The 17,193-nt window shown below is 56.9% G+C and overlaps 2 protein-coding genes across 2 annotated transcripts; both read left to right on the top strand.

Annotated features, from left to right (window-relative positions):
* Positions 1–1,239: 1,239 nt before the first annotated feature.
* LOC112655243 (keratin, type I cytoskeletal 17) lies at positions 1,240–6,357 on the top strand. The gene is made up of 8 exons (XM_025440248.3): positions 1,240–1,774; positions 2,823–2,905; positions 3,287–3,443; positions 4,067–4,228; positions 4,814–4,939; positions 5,032–5,252; positions 5,349–5,374; positions 6,153–6,357. Exons 1-8 carry the CDS (start codon positions 1,343–1,345, stop codon positions 6,245–6,247), a joined length of 1,302 nt encoding a protein of 433 aa, XP_025296033.1. The 5' UTR covers positions 1,240–1,342; the 3' UTR covers positions 6,248–6,357.
* A 6,307-nt stretch (positions 6,358–12,664) lies between these two features.
* Positions 12,665–15,603, top strand: LOC112655242 (keratin, type I cytoskeletal 16). The gene is made up of 8 exons (XM_025440247.3): positions 12,665–13,282; positions 13,747–13,829; positions 13,952–14,108; positions 14,202–14,363; positions 14,455–14,580; positions 14,881–15,101; positions 15,197–15,243; positions 15,348–15,603. The coding sequence occupies exons 1-8, from the start codon at positions 12,749–12,751 to the stop codon at positions 15,449–15,451; spliced, it is 1,434 nt and encodes a 477-aa protein (XP_025296032.3). The 5' UTR covers positions 12,665–12,748; the 3' UTR covers positions 15,452–15,603.
* Positions 15,604–17,193: the final 1,590 nt, after the last annotated feature.

A 17,193-nucleotide genomic window follows, 5' to 3' on the forward strand; every position in this document is an offset into this window, starting at 1 on the left:
TGGAAGCCATCCGCATTCTAAGACATGAGCACATTCTATCCAGCAGGCCTGTCGGGACCCTGGGACCCAGGTGGGCAGGGAAGGGTGGGGCTGTGGGTGGCACAGGGCCAGTCTTGAAGGGCCTCATCAGGGACCTGGTGTGGGCCTCTGCGGGAGATGGGGGATGGGGGGGAATGCTGGCTGGGGGTTCCCAGGAAGACCCTTAGACAGTGTCCTCTACATTTCCAGCGGGCTCAGACTTGAGTATATGCCCCTCACCTCACCCTGAGGCCTCTTCTGGCATAGGAGGACTAAGACGGGTGGTGGGCGACATGGCCCTCCCCGTTTTTTCCAGTCCCCTTTTACCAGGATGCTCTCCTGCCAGGCTGTCATGTCCCATCTATAGCCAAGCTCTTCTTTGCCCACCCTGGTCCAGGATACTTCCCTACAGGAGGATGGTGGGGGGAGATTAGAGAGGAGCCTGGGTCACCAGGGTTTCCAGGGATGGGGGTCAGTGTCAGAAAACCGGCCAGGTGGAATCACAGCTCCTGGAGTACTTCCTTGGTATCAGGGTTCTGCAGAGAGTGGGAGCAGTGTGCTGGGGCCCTGGGAGGAGTGTGGGTGCTGTGGAATAATGGGGACAAAAGATGCAGGAACCCTGCCAGCCCAGTTCTGCAGTTAGGTGGGGCAGTGGGGCACTGTCCCTCTCTGAGCCTCAGTTTCCTTATCTGTAAAATGGGGTGGTAAATTGAGGGTCATTGTATTGTATGATGAGCCCAGTGGATTTAGGTCCAGTTTCCAAGGTGGGACAGGGTCTCAGTCTGTGTGTGTGTGTGTGTGTGTGTGTGTGTGTGTGTATGTGTGGTGGAGGAGAGCACCCTCAGGCTGGGGGCTACCTGGTTCCCCAACCAGTTTCCCCACCAGACACAGGGGCCAGGTGGGCTGAGCTGGGGTGGCAGCTGCCTGGGAGGGCCTGGTGACGGTGACGTCCTATCTCTCCTCTTCTCCGTATTAGGTCATGGGAAAGCATAGCTGGAGGGCCTGCCTGAATCACAGATGACAGGCTTGAGACCAGAGACACGCACATGCGTCTGCAGACACCCAGCACGAGGGTTCGGAGAAGGGAGGCACAGCCCCGATGGTGGGAGGGGAGGGGGCCCACAGCCACCTGGGAGCTGGCTGGCGGCCAGCAGTGATGAAAGCTCAGGGGAATGGAAACAGAGGAGCGATCCTGTTGTAATCGCTACGCCCACTTGGCGGCCTATAAAGGACGCGGGCGAGCCCCGGCAGCAGCACGCACCTTGGGTCTCCCTCCTCACCAGCCCTCTCGCTCTGTGCCTGCCTGCTGCCCGCTGCTGCCACCATGACCACCACTATCCGCCAGTTCACCTCCTCCAGCTCCATCAAGGGCTCCTCGGGGCTGGGGGGCGGCTCGTCCCGCACCTCCTGCCGGCTGTCTGGCAGCCTGGGTGCCGGCTCCTGCAGGCTGGGGTCTGCTGGGGGCCTGGGCAGTGTCCTGGGGGGCAGTGGCTATTCTAGCTGCTACAACTTCGGCTCTGGCAGTGCTTACGGTGGCAGCTTTGGAGGTGTTGATGGGCTGCTGGCGGGCGGGGAGAAGGCCACCATGCAGAACCTCAATGACCGCCTGGCCTCCTACCTGGACAAGGTGCGCGCCCTGGAGGAGGCCAATACCGAGCTGGAGGTGAAGATCCGCGACTGGTACCAGAAGCAGGCCCCGGGGCCTGCCCGCGACTACAGCCACTACTACCAGACTATTGAGGACCTGAAGAACAAGGTAGGGCCTGCTGGTGGGGCAGGGCCTGTAGGGCGTATGACTTTTCCTTCTCCATCTCCTCCCCTTGACTGTGGCCCAGAGTCAGCCTGGATGGCTGTCACAGGGTCTCAGGGAGCCTTGGTCTCAGGGAGCCCACCTTGGAGCCACTGTGTGGCATGTTCCCCTTTGAGGGGCAGCAGCTGGACCAGGGAAAAGCAGGCCTCGTGGAACTGCTTTGAGCCTTGGTTTCCCCATTGTGGGGCTTACTGCCACCACCTCAGGTAATTGGATAAGATGCGTGGATGCATGTAGAGTCTGGGCTCCGGGGGCTGCTGGATACGTGGGTACTTCTCTTCTTGAAGCAAGGGGGGTATTTTGGGCCATGGTGGGGTGAAGGCAGCTAGTGAGTTCCTGATGGCACCTGCTGGAGGAGGAGGTGGAGAGAGGGGGCGGGACCTCGGAAATTCCTCTGTGTGCCTTATTTGGTGATTTTTCTGGCTTCCCCATCCCTCCCACTGCCCCCCTCAAGAATAGGACTCAGCAAACCTCTAAGGGCAGAGCTGCCTGCTGGAGTCTGGGGTTGAGGCCTAGCCAGGGTCATGACTTCTGATTTGGAACTCTTCTTTGGTGAGGGGTCCTGTAGGGCCCCTTCTGAGGGAGCCTCTTAGGCACCATCTCCCCAACTGTAAAATGAGGGGATTGTTTACCTCTCCTCCACTTTTTGGGATTCTGGGACATCTACTGCCCCAGGGACCATTCTTGTCTCCCTCGTTGGGCACTCCCGTCTGTCCACCTGTTCTGATTGAGGGCAAACCCCAGCAAGGGGGTCCATGTGGGGGGAGGCAGGGTCCGGGAGGAGGAGAGGCAAGTTTTCGCCTATCAGACTCCTGCTGGCCCCGCCTCTGCCAATAATTGCTGCCCAGTAAAGGTGAGAGGCTGGGCAGGAAAGAAGCCTTCCTGGAGAAGGCAGCCACATCCTGGCCTCCGGGCAAGAAGATCCATCTCATAACCCTGGTCCCGGCTGAGCTCCTCCCCACCAATGACCTTACCACTCTCCTGTTCTCCCCAGATCCTCACGGCCACTGTGGACAATGCCAATATCCTGCTGCAGATCGACAATGCCCGCCTGGCTGCTGATGACTTCCGTACCAAGTGAGCCCTAGCCAGTGGGCTGGGGGGAACTGGGGCATCCCTCCTCACACTAGGACCACAGTTGCTGTGGGAAGGGTCAGGAGCTGGGGGTGGAGGAGTCCACCTCTTAGTCACAGATGTGGCAAATGCAGTAAATTCTGAAGGTCACTGGGCTTAGGCAGGGAGAAGGAGGAGAGAGAGGCAGGGGGCATAAGAGAGAGAAGCAGGAAGCCAAGAGTGGTGGTGGGGCTTTGCCTTACATGGTCCTATGGCCCTGGGGCTACAGTTTGGTTCCACTCCACCCCTTTGCCCCTATCAACCCTCACAAGCTCTTAGAGCCTTGGCCAGGACATGGACCTGCACCACCAAGCATCAAGACTAAGTCTCTGGTTCCTTTTGCAGGTTTGAGACGGAGCAGGCTCTGCGGGTGAGCGTGGAGGCTGACACCAACGGCCTGCGCAGGGTGCTGGATGAGCTGACCCTGTCCAGAGCTGACCTGGAGATGCAGATTGAGAACCTCAAGGAGGAGCTGGCTTACCTGCGGAAGAACCATGAGGAGGTGAGGTGGTAGGGCAGCAGGTCATAGAGGCTGCAGGGGGTCACAGGACTCTGGGGCTTTGCCAAGCCTGAGACCATGGGAAGAGCACAGAGCAGGTGCTCCAGGGCTGTTGCCTTATGGGGCTGCCCTGTCTGCGGAGCCATGATCCCCATGTAAGGTAGCCTCCTCCAAGTACCATCTTGCTTACCTGCTTCTGGGGATCCTCCCAGCGTCTGCAGAGGCCTCTTCTGCCCATCCTGGCCTCCCTCATGAGGACAAGGGATAGGTGAGGAGGTCTCTTTGCTTCAACTCAAGCCTTTGAACCTGGACCCTATGTGGGAATTTGGGAATTAGAGGGGATATTTTAAGGGTACAGGCCTAAAAATTAGATTTTATCTTTGGAGAACCCTTGGTCTAATGGAGGAGACATAGAATCTGTCCTCAGGGAACCCCCAGTCTGATGGTAGGGACAGAGCCCATACAGAGCAGATGAACAAGAGTCAGCAGGAGGGGCAGAGGGTAGAGGATAGGCAGAATGAAGGAGAGCTCCTTGGGAGGGGTCTGGAGAGCTTGCCTGGGAAGGTTTGGAAGTAAGAGATCAGGACAGGCCGAGTGCCCACACCCACAACCCTCTCCCCCCACAGGAGATGAATGCCCTGCGAGGCCAGGTGGGTGGTGAGATCAACGTGGAGATGGATGCAGCCCCCGGTGTGGACCTGAGCCGCATCCTGTCTGAGATGCGTGACCAGTACGAGAAAATGGCAGAGAAGAACCGCAAGGACGCCGAGGACTGGTTCTTCAGCAAGGTAGAGGCTGCAGCAGGCCAGAGGCCTCTCCCAGGGGGTGGGGAGCAAAGACCGAGTCCTGGCTTATGCCTAGTACCTGGCATCTTGGGGTGCTCTATCCTCAGTGAGCCACATGGATCCCAGGGGACCAGGGTCACCCATTGCATCAATAGGCTAGGAGCTTGGCCAGAGTTGGGATCTAGGGGTGGGAGGAGAGCCCCCCGCAGGAATAAAGACCCCAAGAGCTTCCAACTTTTCACGAGGTCAGGAACTGGCAGCAGGGGACTGGTTGATATCTTGGCTGGTCCTCAAGTTGCCTATTTTAGGACCTTCTACTTGGAGGGACTAAAGATAAAGCTTCACATCATTTCAAAGGTTTCTCTCATTTCTGGAAGTGGGATGCCGGTGAGAAGGCACTGCTCCTACAGTCAAGTTTGGGAAGGGGCCCAGGGGAGGTCAGGAAGGTGATCACATCCAGGGGAGTTATGTGGAGTGAGGAGAGACTGGGATGCCCATTTGGGCCGAGCATATGGAGACCATGGGGGTCATCTGACTCAGAGAAGAGATCCCAAGCTAATGCTGCACTGTCCTGTGTCCTGTCTGCAGACAGAGGAGCTGAACCGCGAGGTGGCCACCAACAGCGAGCTGGTACAGAGCGGTAAGAGTGAGATTTCCGAACTCCGGCGCACTGTGCAGGCCTTGGAGATTGAGCTGCAGTCCCAGCTCAGCATGGTAGGGGAGCTGCTAAGCCTGGGGCACATCTGGGACCCTGGAGGGGGCACTGAGCATCCTTGGTGACCCCTGGTCCTCCTGCCTTCCTGCAGAAAGCATCCCTGGAAGGTAGCCTGGCTGAGACAGAGAACCGCTACTGCGTGCAGCTGTCCCAGATCCAGGGGCTGATCGGCAGTGTGGAGGAGCAGCTGGCCCAACTGCGCTGTGAGATGGAGCAGCAGAACCAGGAGTACAAGATCCTGCTGGATGTGAAGACAAGACTGGAGCAGGAGATCGCCACCTACCGCCGCCTGCTGGAGGGCGAGGACGCCCAGTGAGTTGGGGGTCAGGAGCCAGGGCTGTGGACCTGGGGTAGGGGTGGAAATCTCAGACCCAAATCTAATCTCCTCTCTGTTTTTTTTCCCCCCAGCCTGACTCAGTACAAGCCCAAAGAACGTAAGGATCTCGGTAGCTGAGGGTGGGGGTACATGGGGCTGGCAACCCATCTGCATATTGTTGGGGAGGATCCCCAGGAGCTCCAGGAAATGATGGTTGATCCTTAGCAGGGGTGGGGGAAAGGACCTGTTAGGGTCCAGGGGGTTGATATTCAGGGGAATCAGATGAGGGGGCAGGACAGAGAGATGGTCCTTACCTAGAGATCCTAATCTGATGTGGAAGATGTGGTCCTAGCTCTGGAGACTCTCTTCCGACGGGGAGATTAGGGATGTGGTCTCATGGTCTTTGTTCTTGAGACCCTACAGATGCACAAAGGCAGCCTTGTCCCTGGGGTCTCTAGTCTGATGGGAGAAAGGGACATGTTCCTTGTCCTCCAGACCCTGGTCTGATGGGGAAGATAAGATCCTGGCCCTGGGTATCTAATCTAATGAGGGTGATGTGGATCTGGTTCTTGTCTTGGAGATCCCAGTCTGGTGATGGGGGAGACCAGAGACAGACTCCATTGGGAAGTGTCCAACCTCACAGAGGGACACAGTGGGTCAGGATCATACCACCCATCTGGGCGGCTGGATTCACACAGGCGCAACAGCACAGGGATGGGATGGAAGAGGGAGTGGCAAGAGCAGGAGGGACACAGGTCTGGATGTGGTATTGAGAGGCGAGTAGAGGCATGGACAGCAAGCAGCGGCGGAGAAAACAGCTGGTTCCACCCGGGGGGCTGGGGGCTGAGCCAGGGTCTCCTGGCCCCTGCCCACCTCCAAGTGTCTGTCTCGTACAGCCGTGACCACCCGCCAGGTGCGCACCATCGTAGAAGAAGTCCAGGACGGCAAGGTCATCTCCTCCCGGGAGCAGGTGCACCAGACCACCCGCTGAGAGCTCTGCCTTCCTGGTCAGCCGCTCAGAGTTCCCCTGCAGCCTCAGCTCCTGGCTTCGGTCCCTTTCCCATACCCCTCCGCCTGACCAATAAAGCTTGTTGACTCAGATATGGAATGTGTCCTGATTATGGCCACTGAGGTGGGCCCTAGTGAGCAATGGGTGAACTGGGGGAAATGAGGGCAGGAGAGGAGTCTGTGGACACAGACTATTGTTGACTTGGAGGTTAAGGGTCATCTAGGATCGTGGTAAAGAGTAGGTCTGGGCAGAGCTTGGGGAACCATTTGTATCTCCTAAGGGTCAGTGATCCTTGGGACAGTGGTCCAGGCAATACCAGAACCAGGGTGGGGCCAGCATATCTGGGAATGTCTCGGGTGACCTCTTCTTGCCCGGTAAGGAGGTCCATTACCTTGGGCAGTGTGGCTTTGCCTTGCTGAACTTCATTTCCTCATCTATAAATGGCCGAGGAGATGTCAGGTGGGAGCCGGAGTCCTAAAGGATGACACATCCAGTCAATTGCTCTGAGAGGGGGCAGGGGATGGGCAAGGATGGGAGTCAGGATCCTCCTGGAAAAGGCACGAGCATAGGGAAGGTGAGGAGGCAGGCTGGGTGGTTAGGGCTCAAGTTCCTTTGTGAGTCTCAGGAATCCCCCCAAGGGAATTTGGGGGCTTCCAGGGGTACTTCTATTTCCTCACTCCAGGACTATGGGTTGCAGACTCTGCTTCTAGAGAAGGCTGTGGGCCTCGGCAGGTGTGGGAGAAAGGGTGGGACTTACCTCAGGGATATTTCCTCAAATGGTCAGCCCGTTGTTCAGGATGGGGTGGAAAGGGGGCTGTGCCAGGGTAGGGCAGGGAGAAGCACCGCCTCCCTGGTAGCCTGGGAGAGGGGAAGGTGGGAGGAGCAGTCCTGCCCTAGCCACTCCCAGGACCCTCTGGGCCCCAGCCCTTTTCACTCTGGTGTCAGGCAATGGGCCAGTTGAGGAGGAGCCCCAATACCTGGAAGTCTTCCTTTGAGTAAATACGGAAGCCACAGAGCAGGGCGAGCCTTCCCGGTTTTCTTCAGGAAATGAGGGTGGGTGGAAGGGGTTAATGAGAGGAAGGGCGCTCCCACCCCAATTCACTGACAGGTCAGGCTTCTGTTGTGGAATCAGACTAGGGCCCTCCTGGTGCCGGAGACTGAAGGTGGGGATCAGACCCTCATATGGGCCAGAGCCGCGAGACCTGGCGGGGTGCAGGGCTCGGGACTAGTGGTGGTTAGAGCATGGTCTATGAGGTGTCCAGGTGGGTGTGGGACTTTGGACAGGTCCCAGGCCTGCTCTGGACCTCAGAGACTTCAGTAACTGGGGAGGGAGATGAGCCCAGCTGATGGTCCTTCCAGCCCTGATCCCGGCGCGATGAGGACAGTGAGTTCCTTGCCTTTGGCAGGGACTGCTGGCTGGAGTCCAGAGCCCGTGTCTCAGAGGCAGCTGCAGTCACTCAGGGCAGCCTGGGAGTGTGGACTCCGCTCGGCCAGCAGCTGGCGTCTCCCACCTGCCTGAGCAGCAGTAAAGGATGGAGGGCAGGGGGAGGCACTGTACCCACCAGGCCCCACTGCATTTCCAGCTACAACCAGAAGAACCAGCCCTGGGTTGAGGATGGCTCATTGAGAGAGTGATCTCATTTGTCGGAATGACAGTCCCAGGAAGTGGGGAGGGCCTGGGAAGAGGTGCCCCATTGTGTGGATAGGGACACTGAGGTTCCAAGGAACAGTGACTCAGCCCTTGTCTGGGTTGTGCTGGGAAGAGGAGATGAGAGTCTCACCTCCTGCTCTGCCCCTGGCTCTTAGGCAGGGGGCTTCTCTCTCTGCGGATTCTGGGGGCCCACCCCTACTGATGGCGTTAGTGAGGAGGGGTCACAGCGTGGGCGTGGCCAAAGATAGCTGGGACTTGGCTCTTCTGCCCAGGAAGAAGGTCCTGCCCACAAAGTGAGTGGGTGGGTGGCTCAGGAGGCCAGATGGAGAGAAGGCAGGTGCGGAGAGCTGGGCCAGTAGAGGCAGAGGTTGCCTGCTAAGGATGGGAGTCCCCAGGGGGTGGTCCTGGGCCCAGAGAGGGGAAGCCCCACTCTTTCCAAGAGTGCTCAACCCACACCTGGGTAGGTAGAGCCACAGGATGGTGTAGTGACTGGGGGCTGAGACCTATGGTCCCTTTGGGGATGGTGTAGGGGAATTTTGGTGGCTGGAATTTTTTTGTCCAGGCACCCCAAGCCAACCCAGGTTGCTGGGGATGTGTGCCTGTGGCCAGACTGGGGGACCCAGCTGTGGGACTCCACGGTTCATCCATATCCACTCATTAGCCTGCACAAAATATTTCACCTCCATCAGGGAACCGGTCTATAACCGCCCTTGGCACTGCTTTACCCGCTCTCATGTGATGGACACACACACCTGATTTCCAGGCCCAGGCCAGGCCCAGCAGTAGCCAGGCCCTGTGACTCTTTCTATGCCATGCCCACACCCTGAAAGTGTGACCAGGCAGTGCTTTCCATAAGGAGACCAGGCGGCGGTAACCCTCTGTCCATGACATGGCATCACTCTGCGCTTCTGCACTGGCCCTGGGGGGAAGGAGGAGACACATGCCCTGGCCTGGCGGGACCCTGCAGGACCCAGTTTAGAGGTGGTGGGCACAGTGCTGAAGCTGACAGTACTCCTTCAGTCCTTATGCAGTGCGGTGGGGGTGGGGGTAGGAGGTTGAGGAGAACAGGGGGACTGGAGCCACCAGGCGCAGAACAAGGCTCTAACTGAACTTGATCTGGTTCTGCTGAGGGCCCCTGGGTGGTGCAGACCAGCATGATGGGCTGTGATAGTCCCCACCCTTGGAAAGGGGGCAGGAAACACACGTGAAATGAGAGGACCACCTGCCATCTGGCACTCACAGATTCACCCAGAGCCTGGGACCAATAGTGGGGCCAGAGCCCGGGCTGGGGACACCTGTTCATCCCCAGGGAGCCTGCCCCCTCCCTGCAGGCCCCCCGCACTCCATAGTGGCTTGGCCACACAGCATTGGGGTGGTTTATAAGTATGCCCCGAGGGCTTCTCTGTCTGGTTCTTTGTATCTGAGTGTCCAGTCCAGATCTAGCTCCTGCTTGCCTGACCCCAGGCCACTCTGTCCTGGCTCCATCGGGGATCTTCTCTTTCTTTACCCTGCCCTGAAGCCTGTGGTTCGGACTGCCACTGGGGGCTGGGGCCCTGCAACAGCCCCCTCTCACCCTTCAGTCTCCTTAGGGTCTCCCTACCTTTCCTTCCTCCCCCAGGCTGCCTCCTGCCTCCCAGCCTGGCTGGTCACCAGAATTTCCTGGGAGCTCATAAAATGTCCCTACGACCAGGCTTGTCCTGGGCTATGCTGAGACTGTGGGTCAGAGCAGGTCGGGAATCTGTATGAAGATCCTGGTGATCAGTCAGGTTGGGGAATCACTGCAAGTTGAGGCATGCCAATAATATTTCCCAGCCAACTCAGGTATGAGATGACCTCATACCTGAGATGGGGCGGGTGAAGGAGCAAAGAAAGAGGCCCCGGGTTGGGGGAAGGAAGCCACTGCCTGGAGGGATGCCAGTTTGGTGGGACTCTGTGCCCTGTGCCCACAGACCTAGCGATCCCAACTCTCAGCAACCTTGGGCAGGTTTGCCTCGCTGGCATGGAATAAATGTCCCCTGCTCTTCTCTGTCGGTTCAGATCTTCTGAGGCCCAGCTGGAGCCTCTCCTGATTACTCCCTCCTTTACTGCTGAGGCTCAGGGTCGGGTAATGCTCACCCAGCTGCATTCCTTGGGCCAAGCACCCCAGGGTTTCTTGCCACGTGGTGCCATATTCCAGGCCTTAGCTTTCTCTCTGGGATCAAATGGTAGGTTCCAAGGTCAGAGACTGTGTCATCATCTTCCCCCATCTTGCTCAGGCTGGGTGCTGGGCACACGGTGGTGGGTGCTTGGTCTGCCGTATTGCCTGAGTGGTTGGATGGGTTGGTCGGCAACTTCCTGTAGCTTCTCAGCCTCAGAGATGTGCGGCCATCAGTGTGGGGCCTGTGCGTGAGGCCACTCCGACTCCAGGAATGATGGCAAGGGGCAGAGCTCCAGCCAGAAGGGAGGGAGGTGGAGAGCATGCCGAGGCAGGGGAAGAGGAGCTCCCAGAGACCCCTGGGAGAGTCTGTGTGAACCTCAGGAACTGCACTGGAGCTGGGTTCAAGTTTCTGCTCCTCTGTTTCTGTACTCATCAACCTGGGACAAGTCTTTCTCTATCTCTGCTTGGTGGCCTTTGGCGGCCTCAAATGTGATTTTTAGTTCTGATGAGTCAGTCTGTAGTTGGACTGAAATCCAGACCCATCTGGACACCAGAGATGGCAGGGGTTTTGTTCAAGATTCTAGGACCCATTTTTGGGGGTTAGGAGAGGGGAGCATTGGGTCCTGTCTCCCAAGCCTGGCCCTGAAGGTGTGTGTTGGGCGCCAGCTCTGCTCAGACCTCTGGGCCCTGTTCCTACAAGCTGAGTGACTGACAGGGTGCGATGTGGCAGCAATAAAGTTCTGGTTATGCTGAGACAGAATTTCCTGTCCCTAGGTTCCAGTAGTATCACCCAGCAGTGCTCAGGCTGGGACAAGCCCTCTCTGGGCTCCTCTCAGGGCCACAGAGACACTTCACAGCAAGGACCGTGGCCAGCTCAGGGCACCCCGAGGAAGCTCCTGTTTGGGGGTTTAGATCCCCTCTAGCCCTCAGGCCCAGGTCATGCCCACTGTGGACAGAGCTCATTTCAGGCACTGTGGGGAGGTAGAAGAGAAGAGACATACTGGTCCCAGCCTGCAAGGCATCATGGGAAAGTGGAGACGTCCTGAGCCCAGGGTTCCAGTCTTGCCTCCACAATTTGAAACTGAGTGACTTTGGGCAAATCACCCCCTCACTCTGGTTCTCCCTCTCTCCTTCCCAGTTCACAGGGTTTATTCAAGACAATTATGCATGTTGGTGATACATGGATAAGGTGGTTCAGGATGGTGGGAAGGGCTCCGACTGGGCCAGCAGATAGGAAGGGGTTCAAGCCTCATCTCGCTGCTTGGCTGGGGTCCCACTTAACCTACCAGTTCCCCTGTCTGTGAACCTGTAGCAGGAATATTGGCCCTCACAGAATTGTGTGGCACACATACAGCATTCTATCCAATACCCAAGCATGGCAGGTGACAAGAGAGGTCACCTTCCCCCGCCCCTTGACTGAATGAATGAAGCTGCCAAGCGCAGTCCAGCATCTGGGGACACTCGAAAGAAAACTTGAGAACAGAGCCCTGGATACAGTGTGGGAACTTAGAGGGCTGTGGTGGGGTCAGAGGTCACACATGGCAGTAGTGGCAGGATGGAGACTCCTTCCCACCCCAGTTTATGGTGGGTGTCCATGATTAGGTAGGGATATGCACTGGGGGTGGGCTGCTCAAAAGGCAGGAGTGTTGGGGTACAGAGGAAAGGGCAAGGTTGTGGGAGGGAAGTGCCAGAGTGCAGAGGTAGGTGTGGGGAGGCAGGTAAGGGGGCAGCTGGCTGCAGAGGAAGGATGAGGAAGCTGAGGGGCAGAGCCACCACTGGAGAGGCACAAATGGGGTCCTGTGTACATGTTCCTCTGTGGCATGTCCTCCCCTTTTACAGATGAGAAAACCGAGGCCCAGAGGGGCTAAAGGGCTGGCTGCTATGCTACATAGCTTGTAAGGGGCAGCGTGGGGAGCTGTCACCTATCTGGCCCAATGGTACACGCCTGAGTGACTGACTGGTACACAACACTTCTGAGGACCTGGGGTCTCAAAGGCAGCCTCTGAAGCTGGGATTGGATCCAATTAGGGAAAGAGAATCAGAGGATTTTTAGAACAAGAAAGGATTCTAAGATCACCCAGTCCAACCTTTGTCACTTTGCCGAGGGAAATCAGAAGCCCAGAGAGGGGAAGCAAGGGGCCTCGGGTCACGCAGCGAGCAAAGCAGAGCGAGACCATGAATCCAGCTCTGCTGTCCTGAGTCGGGCAGGTAGGATCCCCACAGCACATCCCGAGACAGCCCCAGGCTGGCTGTCCCGTGGGGCAGGGAGTCCTTCATGGGCTGACTCACTGCCTGGGGACGCAGGCGCCACAGAGCTGCTGGTGCCAAGGCCCCGCTGGCCCCTGAGGCTCCAGGAACAAGAGCCCAATTCCTGCCGCCCAGCCTGAGTCATGACCGACTCGCGTTTGTGTGTTTTTCTCTCGGCCCCACACCCCCAGAGCTGGGTGGGAACTCCAAGCAGCACCCAGCAAAGTGAGTCGACCCCGGGCTGAATAATCCTGATCTGGAGTGGGGAGTTGGACGGGACCTGGCGTGATGAAATCCAGAGGGGAGCCCGCAAGTCAGCAGATGGGAGGCCCCGCCTGCCCTGGTGCATATAAAGGTTCCTGGGAGTTGAGCAGCCCCAGCATCCTCCCAGCCTTCCTGAGCACCTTTCTCTCCTCTCTGCTCACTCGCTCACCTCCTTCCCGGCACCATGACCTCCTGCAGCCGCCAGTTCACCTCCTCCAGCTCCATGAAGGGCTCCTGCGGCATCGGGGGCGGCTCCAGCCGCATGTCCTCTGTCCTGGCTGGAGGGGCCTGCCGGGCCCCCAGTGCCTACGGGGGCCTGTCGGTCTCCACCTCCCGCTACTCCTCCGGGGGGGCCTGCGGCCTGGGGGGCGGCTATGGCGGTGGCTTCAGCAGCAGCAGCAGCTTTGGTGGGGGCCTGGGTAGCGGCTTTGGTGGAGGATACGGTGGTGGCCTTGGTGCTGGCTTCGGTGCTGGCTTCGGTGCTGGCTTTGGTGCTGGATTTGGTGGTGGTGATGGCGGCCTCCTCTCTGGCAATGAGAAGATCACCATGCAGAACCTCAACGACCGCCTGGCCTCCTACCTGGACAAGGTGCGCGCCCTGGAGGAGGCCAACACTGAGCTGGAGGTGAAGATCCGCGACTGGTACCAGAGGCAGCGGCCCAGTGAGGCCAAGGACTACAGCCCCTACTTCAAGACCATTGAGGACCTGAGGAACAAGGTGTGTGGGCCAGGTGGGCGGCACTGGGGGGTGGAGCATGGAGAGGTCACGACTGCAGTGGCTCTTAGAGAACCACTTTCTAGCATCTTTATTTTACAAACAGGAAGATTGAGCCCACCTTGGGGAAGTTGGCCAAAGGCAACTCAGAATTGGTGGCAGAGGGTCCCTTTTCAGCATCTAGGTTTCTGAGCTGGGACTGGAGCCCTGAGGCTCTTATTCCCTGCAAGTGTGCTTTGTACCCTCAGCTTCTCTCAGCCTGGGGTGGAGGATGGGGTGATAGGAGACTGGGGTGCGTCCCTCACATCTGGGTGGAAAAGACACCCAGGCTGGCTGGGGGAGCATAGGGCCTGACCTGCTAGCCAGGTGACCCTCCCATTTGGGGAGATACCTTTCTCCCCTCTCTGCTCTTCCCCCTTGAGCAGCTGTCTTGACTAACCAGGCCTGTCCTTCTACCCTCTCTGTAGATCATCACAGCCACCATCGAGAATGCTCAGCCCATTCTGCAGATTGACAATGCCAGGCTGGCAGCTGATGACTTTAGGACCAAGTGAGCAACTATGGTGGTGGGCTGAATGTGGTGTAAAGGGCGGGAGGCAAGCAGTGGGGTCGTTGGTCTTCCCTCAGAAGCCTCACAGATGGTACCTGATGCCTTGACTTCTGTCCTGCCAGGTATGAGCACGAGCTGACCCTGCGCCAGAGCGTGGAAGCCGACATCAACGGCCTGCGCCGGGTGCTGGATGAGCTGACCCTGTCCAGGACTGATTTGGAGATGCAGATCGAAGGCCTGAAGGAGGAGCTGGCTTACCTGAGGAAGAACCATGAGGAGGTGAGGTTGCTGCTGGCGTTGGCAGTGGGAAGCTGGTTCAGGGGCCAGGAAAAGGGTCCGCTGAGCTGACCACCTCCTGCCATCCCTTCCTAGGAGATGCTTGCTCTGCGGGGTCAGACTGGTGGGGACGTCAGCGTGGAGATGGACGCCGCCCCTGGCGTGGATCTGAGCCGCATCCTGAACGAGATGCGTGACCAGTACGAGCAGATGGCGGAGAAGAACCGCAGAGACGCGGAGGCCTGGTTCCTGAGCAAGGTGGGGCCCAGGTCCTCAGCCCTCCTGCAGGACTTCCCAGCTGGGGAGCAGCTCAGGAACGCCTCACACCTGCTCTTCTTTCCAATCGCAGACCGAGGAACTGAACAAAGAAGTGGTCTCTAATAGCGAATTGCTGCAGAGTGGCCGCAGTGAGGTGACTGAGCTCCGGAGGACGCTCCAGGGCCTGGAGATTGAACTGCAGTCCCAGCTCAGCATGGTACGAAGGACCCCACCCAGCCCCAGTCCCCAAGTCACCAGTAATGGCCACAGCCCTGTAACCCTGCTGCAATAAGTTCTGCCTCTCTTATCCCATAGCAGGATGGAAGGGATCATTATACCCATTACATAGACACAGAAATTAAGGCCCAGCACAGTAGAATAACTTTTTTCCACATTGTCTGGCTCATCAGTAGTCCAGCTGGGGTCAAAATCCATGTACCTCTCGGGAAAGATGCCCAGAGGTCTGAGGGGACAATAGCGACCACCTCTGTTGACTCTTTCTTTCTCCCACCCACAGAAAGCATCCCTGGAGAGCAGCCTGGAGGAGACCAAAGGCCGCTACTGCATGCAGCTGTCCCAGATCCAGGGGCTGATCGGCAACGTGGAGGAGCAGCTGGCCCAGCTGCGCTGTGAGATGGAACAGCAGAGCCAGGAGTACCAGGTGCTGCTGGATGTGAAGACAAGGCTGGAGCAGGAGATCGCCACCTACCGCCGCCTGCTGGAGGGCGAGGATGCCCAGTGCGTGCCCCCTCTTACCCTCCTGCCCCCACAGAACCTGCGGCCCCACCGTTGCTCCCAGCACATCTAACTGTTCTGCCTTTTCTCCCCCACAGCCTCTCCTCCCAGCAAGCATCCAGCCATTCCTATTCTTCCCACAATGGTAAGGCTCCTGAGGCTCTTCGGTGCCTCAGAGACCCCCAGCCCTCCCTCTGTGAGGCTTCTTAGCTCCAGAGCCCTTCTCATGCCCTCTCCTCTCTCCCACAGTCTTCTCCTCCTCCTCCTCATCCTCCTCTGGCCTCCAGACTCGGCCCATCCTCAAGGAGCAGGGCTCTTCCAGCTTCAGCCAGGGCCAGAGCTCCAAGCACTGAGCTGCCTGTTCCAGAGCCTCCTGCCCGCCTACCGGCCCCAACCTCCTGAAGGCCTGGGCCACGGCCCTGCTCTCCCAGCGCGGTTTCCAGCTGTCTCCCCTCCCCCTCCGCTGGTGGTGGGCTAATAAAGCTGACTTTCTGGTTGATGCAAACCTGTGCGATCTCTGTTTTTGAACTAGTGGGAGGGGGTTGAAGGTGTCTTCCAGGGACCCTCTGGGATGTCTCAGAAGCACTGGTAGGGTCTTCCTAGAAGAACCTTCTACTAGTGAGGGTGTGGGAGGTGGGACACAGGATGGGAAGGAGCTCCCTCGTGTCGACAACCACTCTGTGAGGAGGGTGTGGTCAGACCTGTTTTGGAACAGAGACAACCCTGCCTTTCAGAGAGGTTAAGTAACTTGCATAAAGTCATGCAGATAGTAAGAGGTGTGACAATGGTTCACACTGGGTCTGTCTGGTTATGAAGACCATGACTTTTTTTTTTTAATGCCACTCTCTCTTTTTAGGTATTTTAACCCTAAGACTCCAAGGCTTGAGCTCTTTACCCTTTGGCACCTTACACTTGCCCAAGTTCTGTGTTGGATGGTGGGAAAGAGAGCTTTCTGCCACGGGGATGGGCTCCATGGTTAGAACTGAAGTTTCTTCTCCAAACCTGCTCCTCATCACCCCTTAGTAGACCCTTCTTTCTCATCCCCCTTGGGCAGGGGACTGAGTACTGTGGAGTTCCCTAGGAAACATCTGTCTCTCATGTCCTCCTCTTTATCTCCACACAACCACCCCTGCATTCAAACTTGCTACCTCTCTCCCTACAACTGGGTACAGCCCCCTAGGTAGGCCTTTTGCTGTTCATTTCTCACATTTCTGCCTGATGGCCTTTCTAGCAATAATATGGTCAAGATCAAGAACAAGGACATCAATCAGGACTCCTCTGGTTAACTTTTCCCTTTCTCCTCTGATGCTCAGCCCTCTGTCTCAACCTGCTTTGGTGCTTTCCCACCCTGCCCTCTTCTGCCCCCAAGAGCCAACCATCCTGTCCCACACCTCTCACTTGCTATGGGTGCCTTCTATATTAAAAAAAATTAATTAACAGAAGTTATTCATGTATCATATTCATGTATCAGCCTTTTTATGAAAAAGAGCTATCCCCAGGCTGTGTCACATGCCTCTCTTCCCATCTCCCATTTTCAGCTCTTAGGTGTTACTTTTGGCATTTGCCTTATTTCTAAATCATAGGCTTATACTACCATTTCTTAATTTTTTTTTCAATTTTAGTTTTTTTTTAAGATTTTATTATTTATTTTGGGAGAGAGAGAGAGAATTATGAGAGCATCTTGGGGTGGAAGAGGTAGAGGGAGAGTGAGAGAGTGAATCTCGAACAGACTCCACACTGAGCCCAGAGCCCAATTCGGGGATTGATCCCATGATACTGGGATCATGACTTGAGCTGAAAACCAAGATGCTCAGCCATCAGAGCCACCCAGGTGTCCTTCTATTTTAATTTTTAATTGCTTGACTTCCTGCTGTGGAGGAGGGAGGGTCAGCTCTTTTTTACAGTATTACCCCTCCCTTCTTCTTCCTATCCTCTCAATGTATCCATATTTCACTAGTTACTTTTACATCATGACAATTTAACTATTCTTTATAGTCAAAAATATTTTATACTGTATTATATTTCTTGGAAATAAATATCTTTTTGAATTTGTTGAGGTTTTCTATGTACCTCTCCTAAATGTATTCCCTCGTTC

This window comes from Canis lupus, chromosome 9, assembly GCF_003254725.2.
Source record: "Canis lupus dingo isolate Sandy chromosome 9, ASM325472v2, whole genome shotgun sequence".
NCBI classification, from domain to species: domain Eukaryota; kingdom Metazoa; phylum Chordata; class Mammalia; order Carnivora; family Canidae; genus Canis; species Canis lupus.

Coding starts and splice junctions, on each gene's coding strand:
- LOC112655242 (XM_025440247.3), top strand. CDS start 12,749: ATGACCTCCTGCAGCCGCCAGTTCACCTCCTCCAGCTCCATGAAGGGC. Junction 15,102..15,196: donor CTGGAGGGCGAGGATGCCCA/GTGCGTGCCCCC, acceptor TCTCCCCCACAG/CCTCTCCTCCCAGCAAGCAT. Junction 15,244..15,347: donor TTCCTATTCTTCCCACAATG/GTAAGGCTCCTG, acceptor TCTCTCCCACAG/TCTTCTCCTCCTCCTCCTCA.
- LOC112655243 (XM_025440248.3), top strand. CDS start 1,343: ATGACCACCACTATCCGCCAGTTCACCTCCTCCAGCTCCATCAAGGGC. Junction 4,940..5,031: donor TGCAGTCCCAGCTCAGCATG/GTAGGGGAGCTG, acceptor GCCTTCCTGCAG/AAAGCATCCCTGGAAGGTAG. Junction 5,253..5,348: donor CTGGAGGGCGAGGACGCCCA/GTGAGTTGGGGG, acceptor TTTTCCCCCCAG/CCTGACTCAGTACAAGCCCA.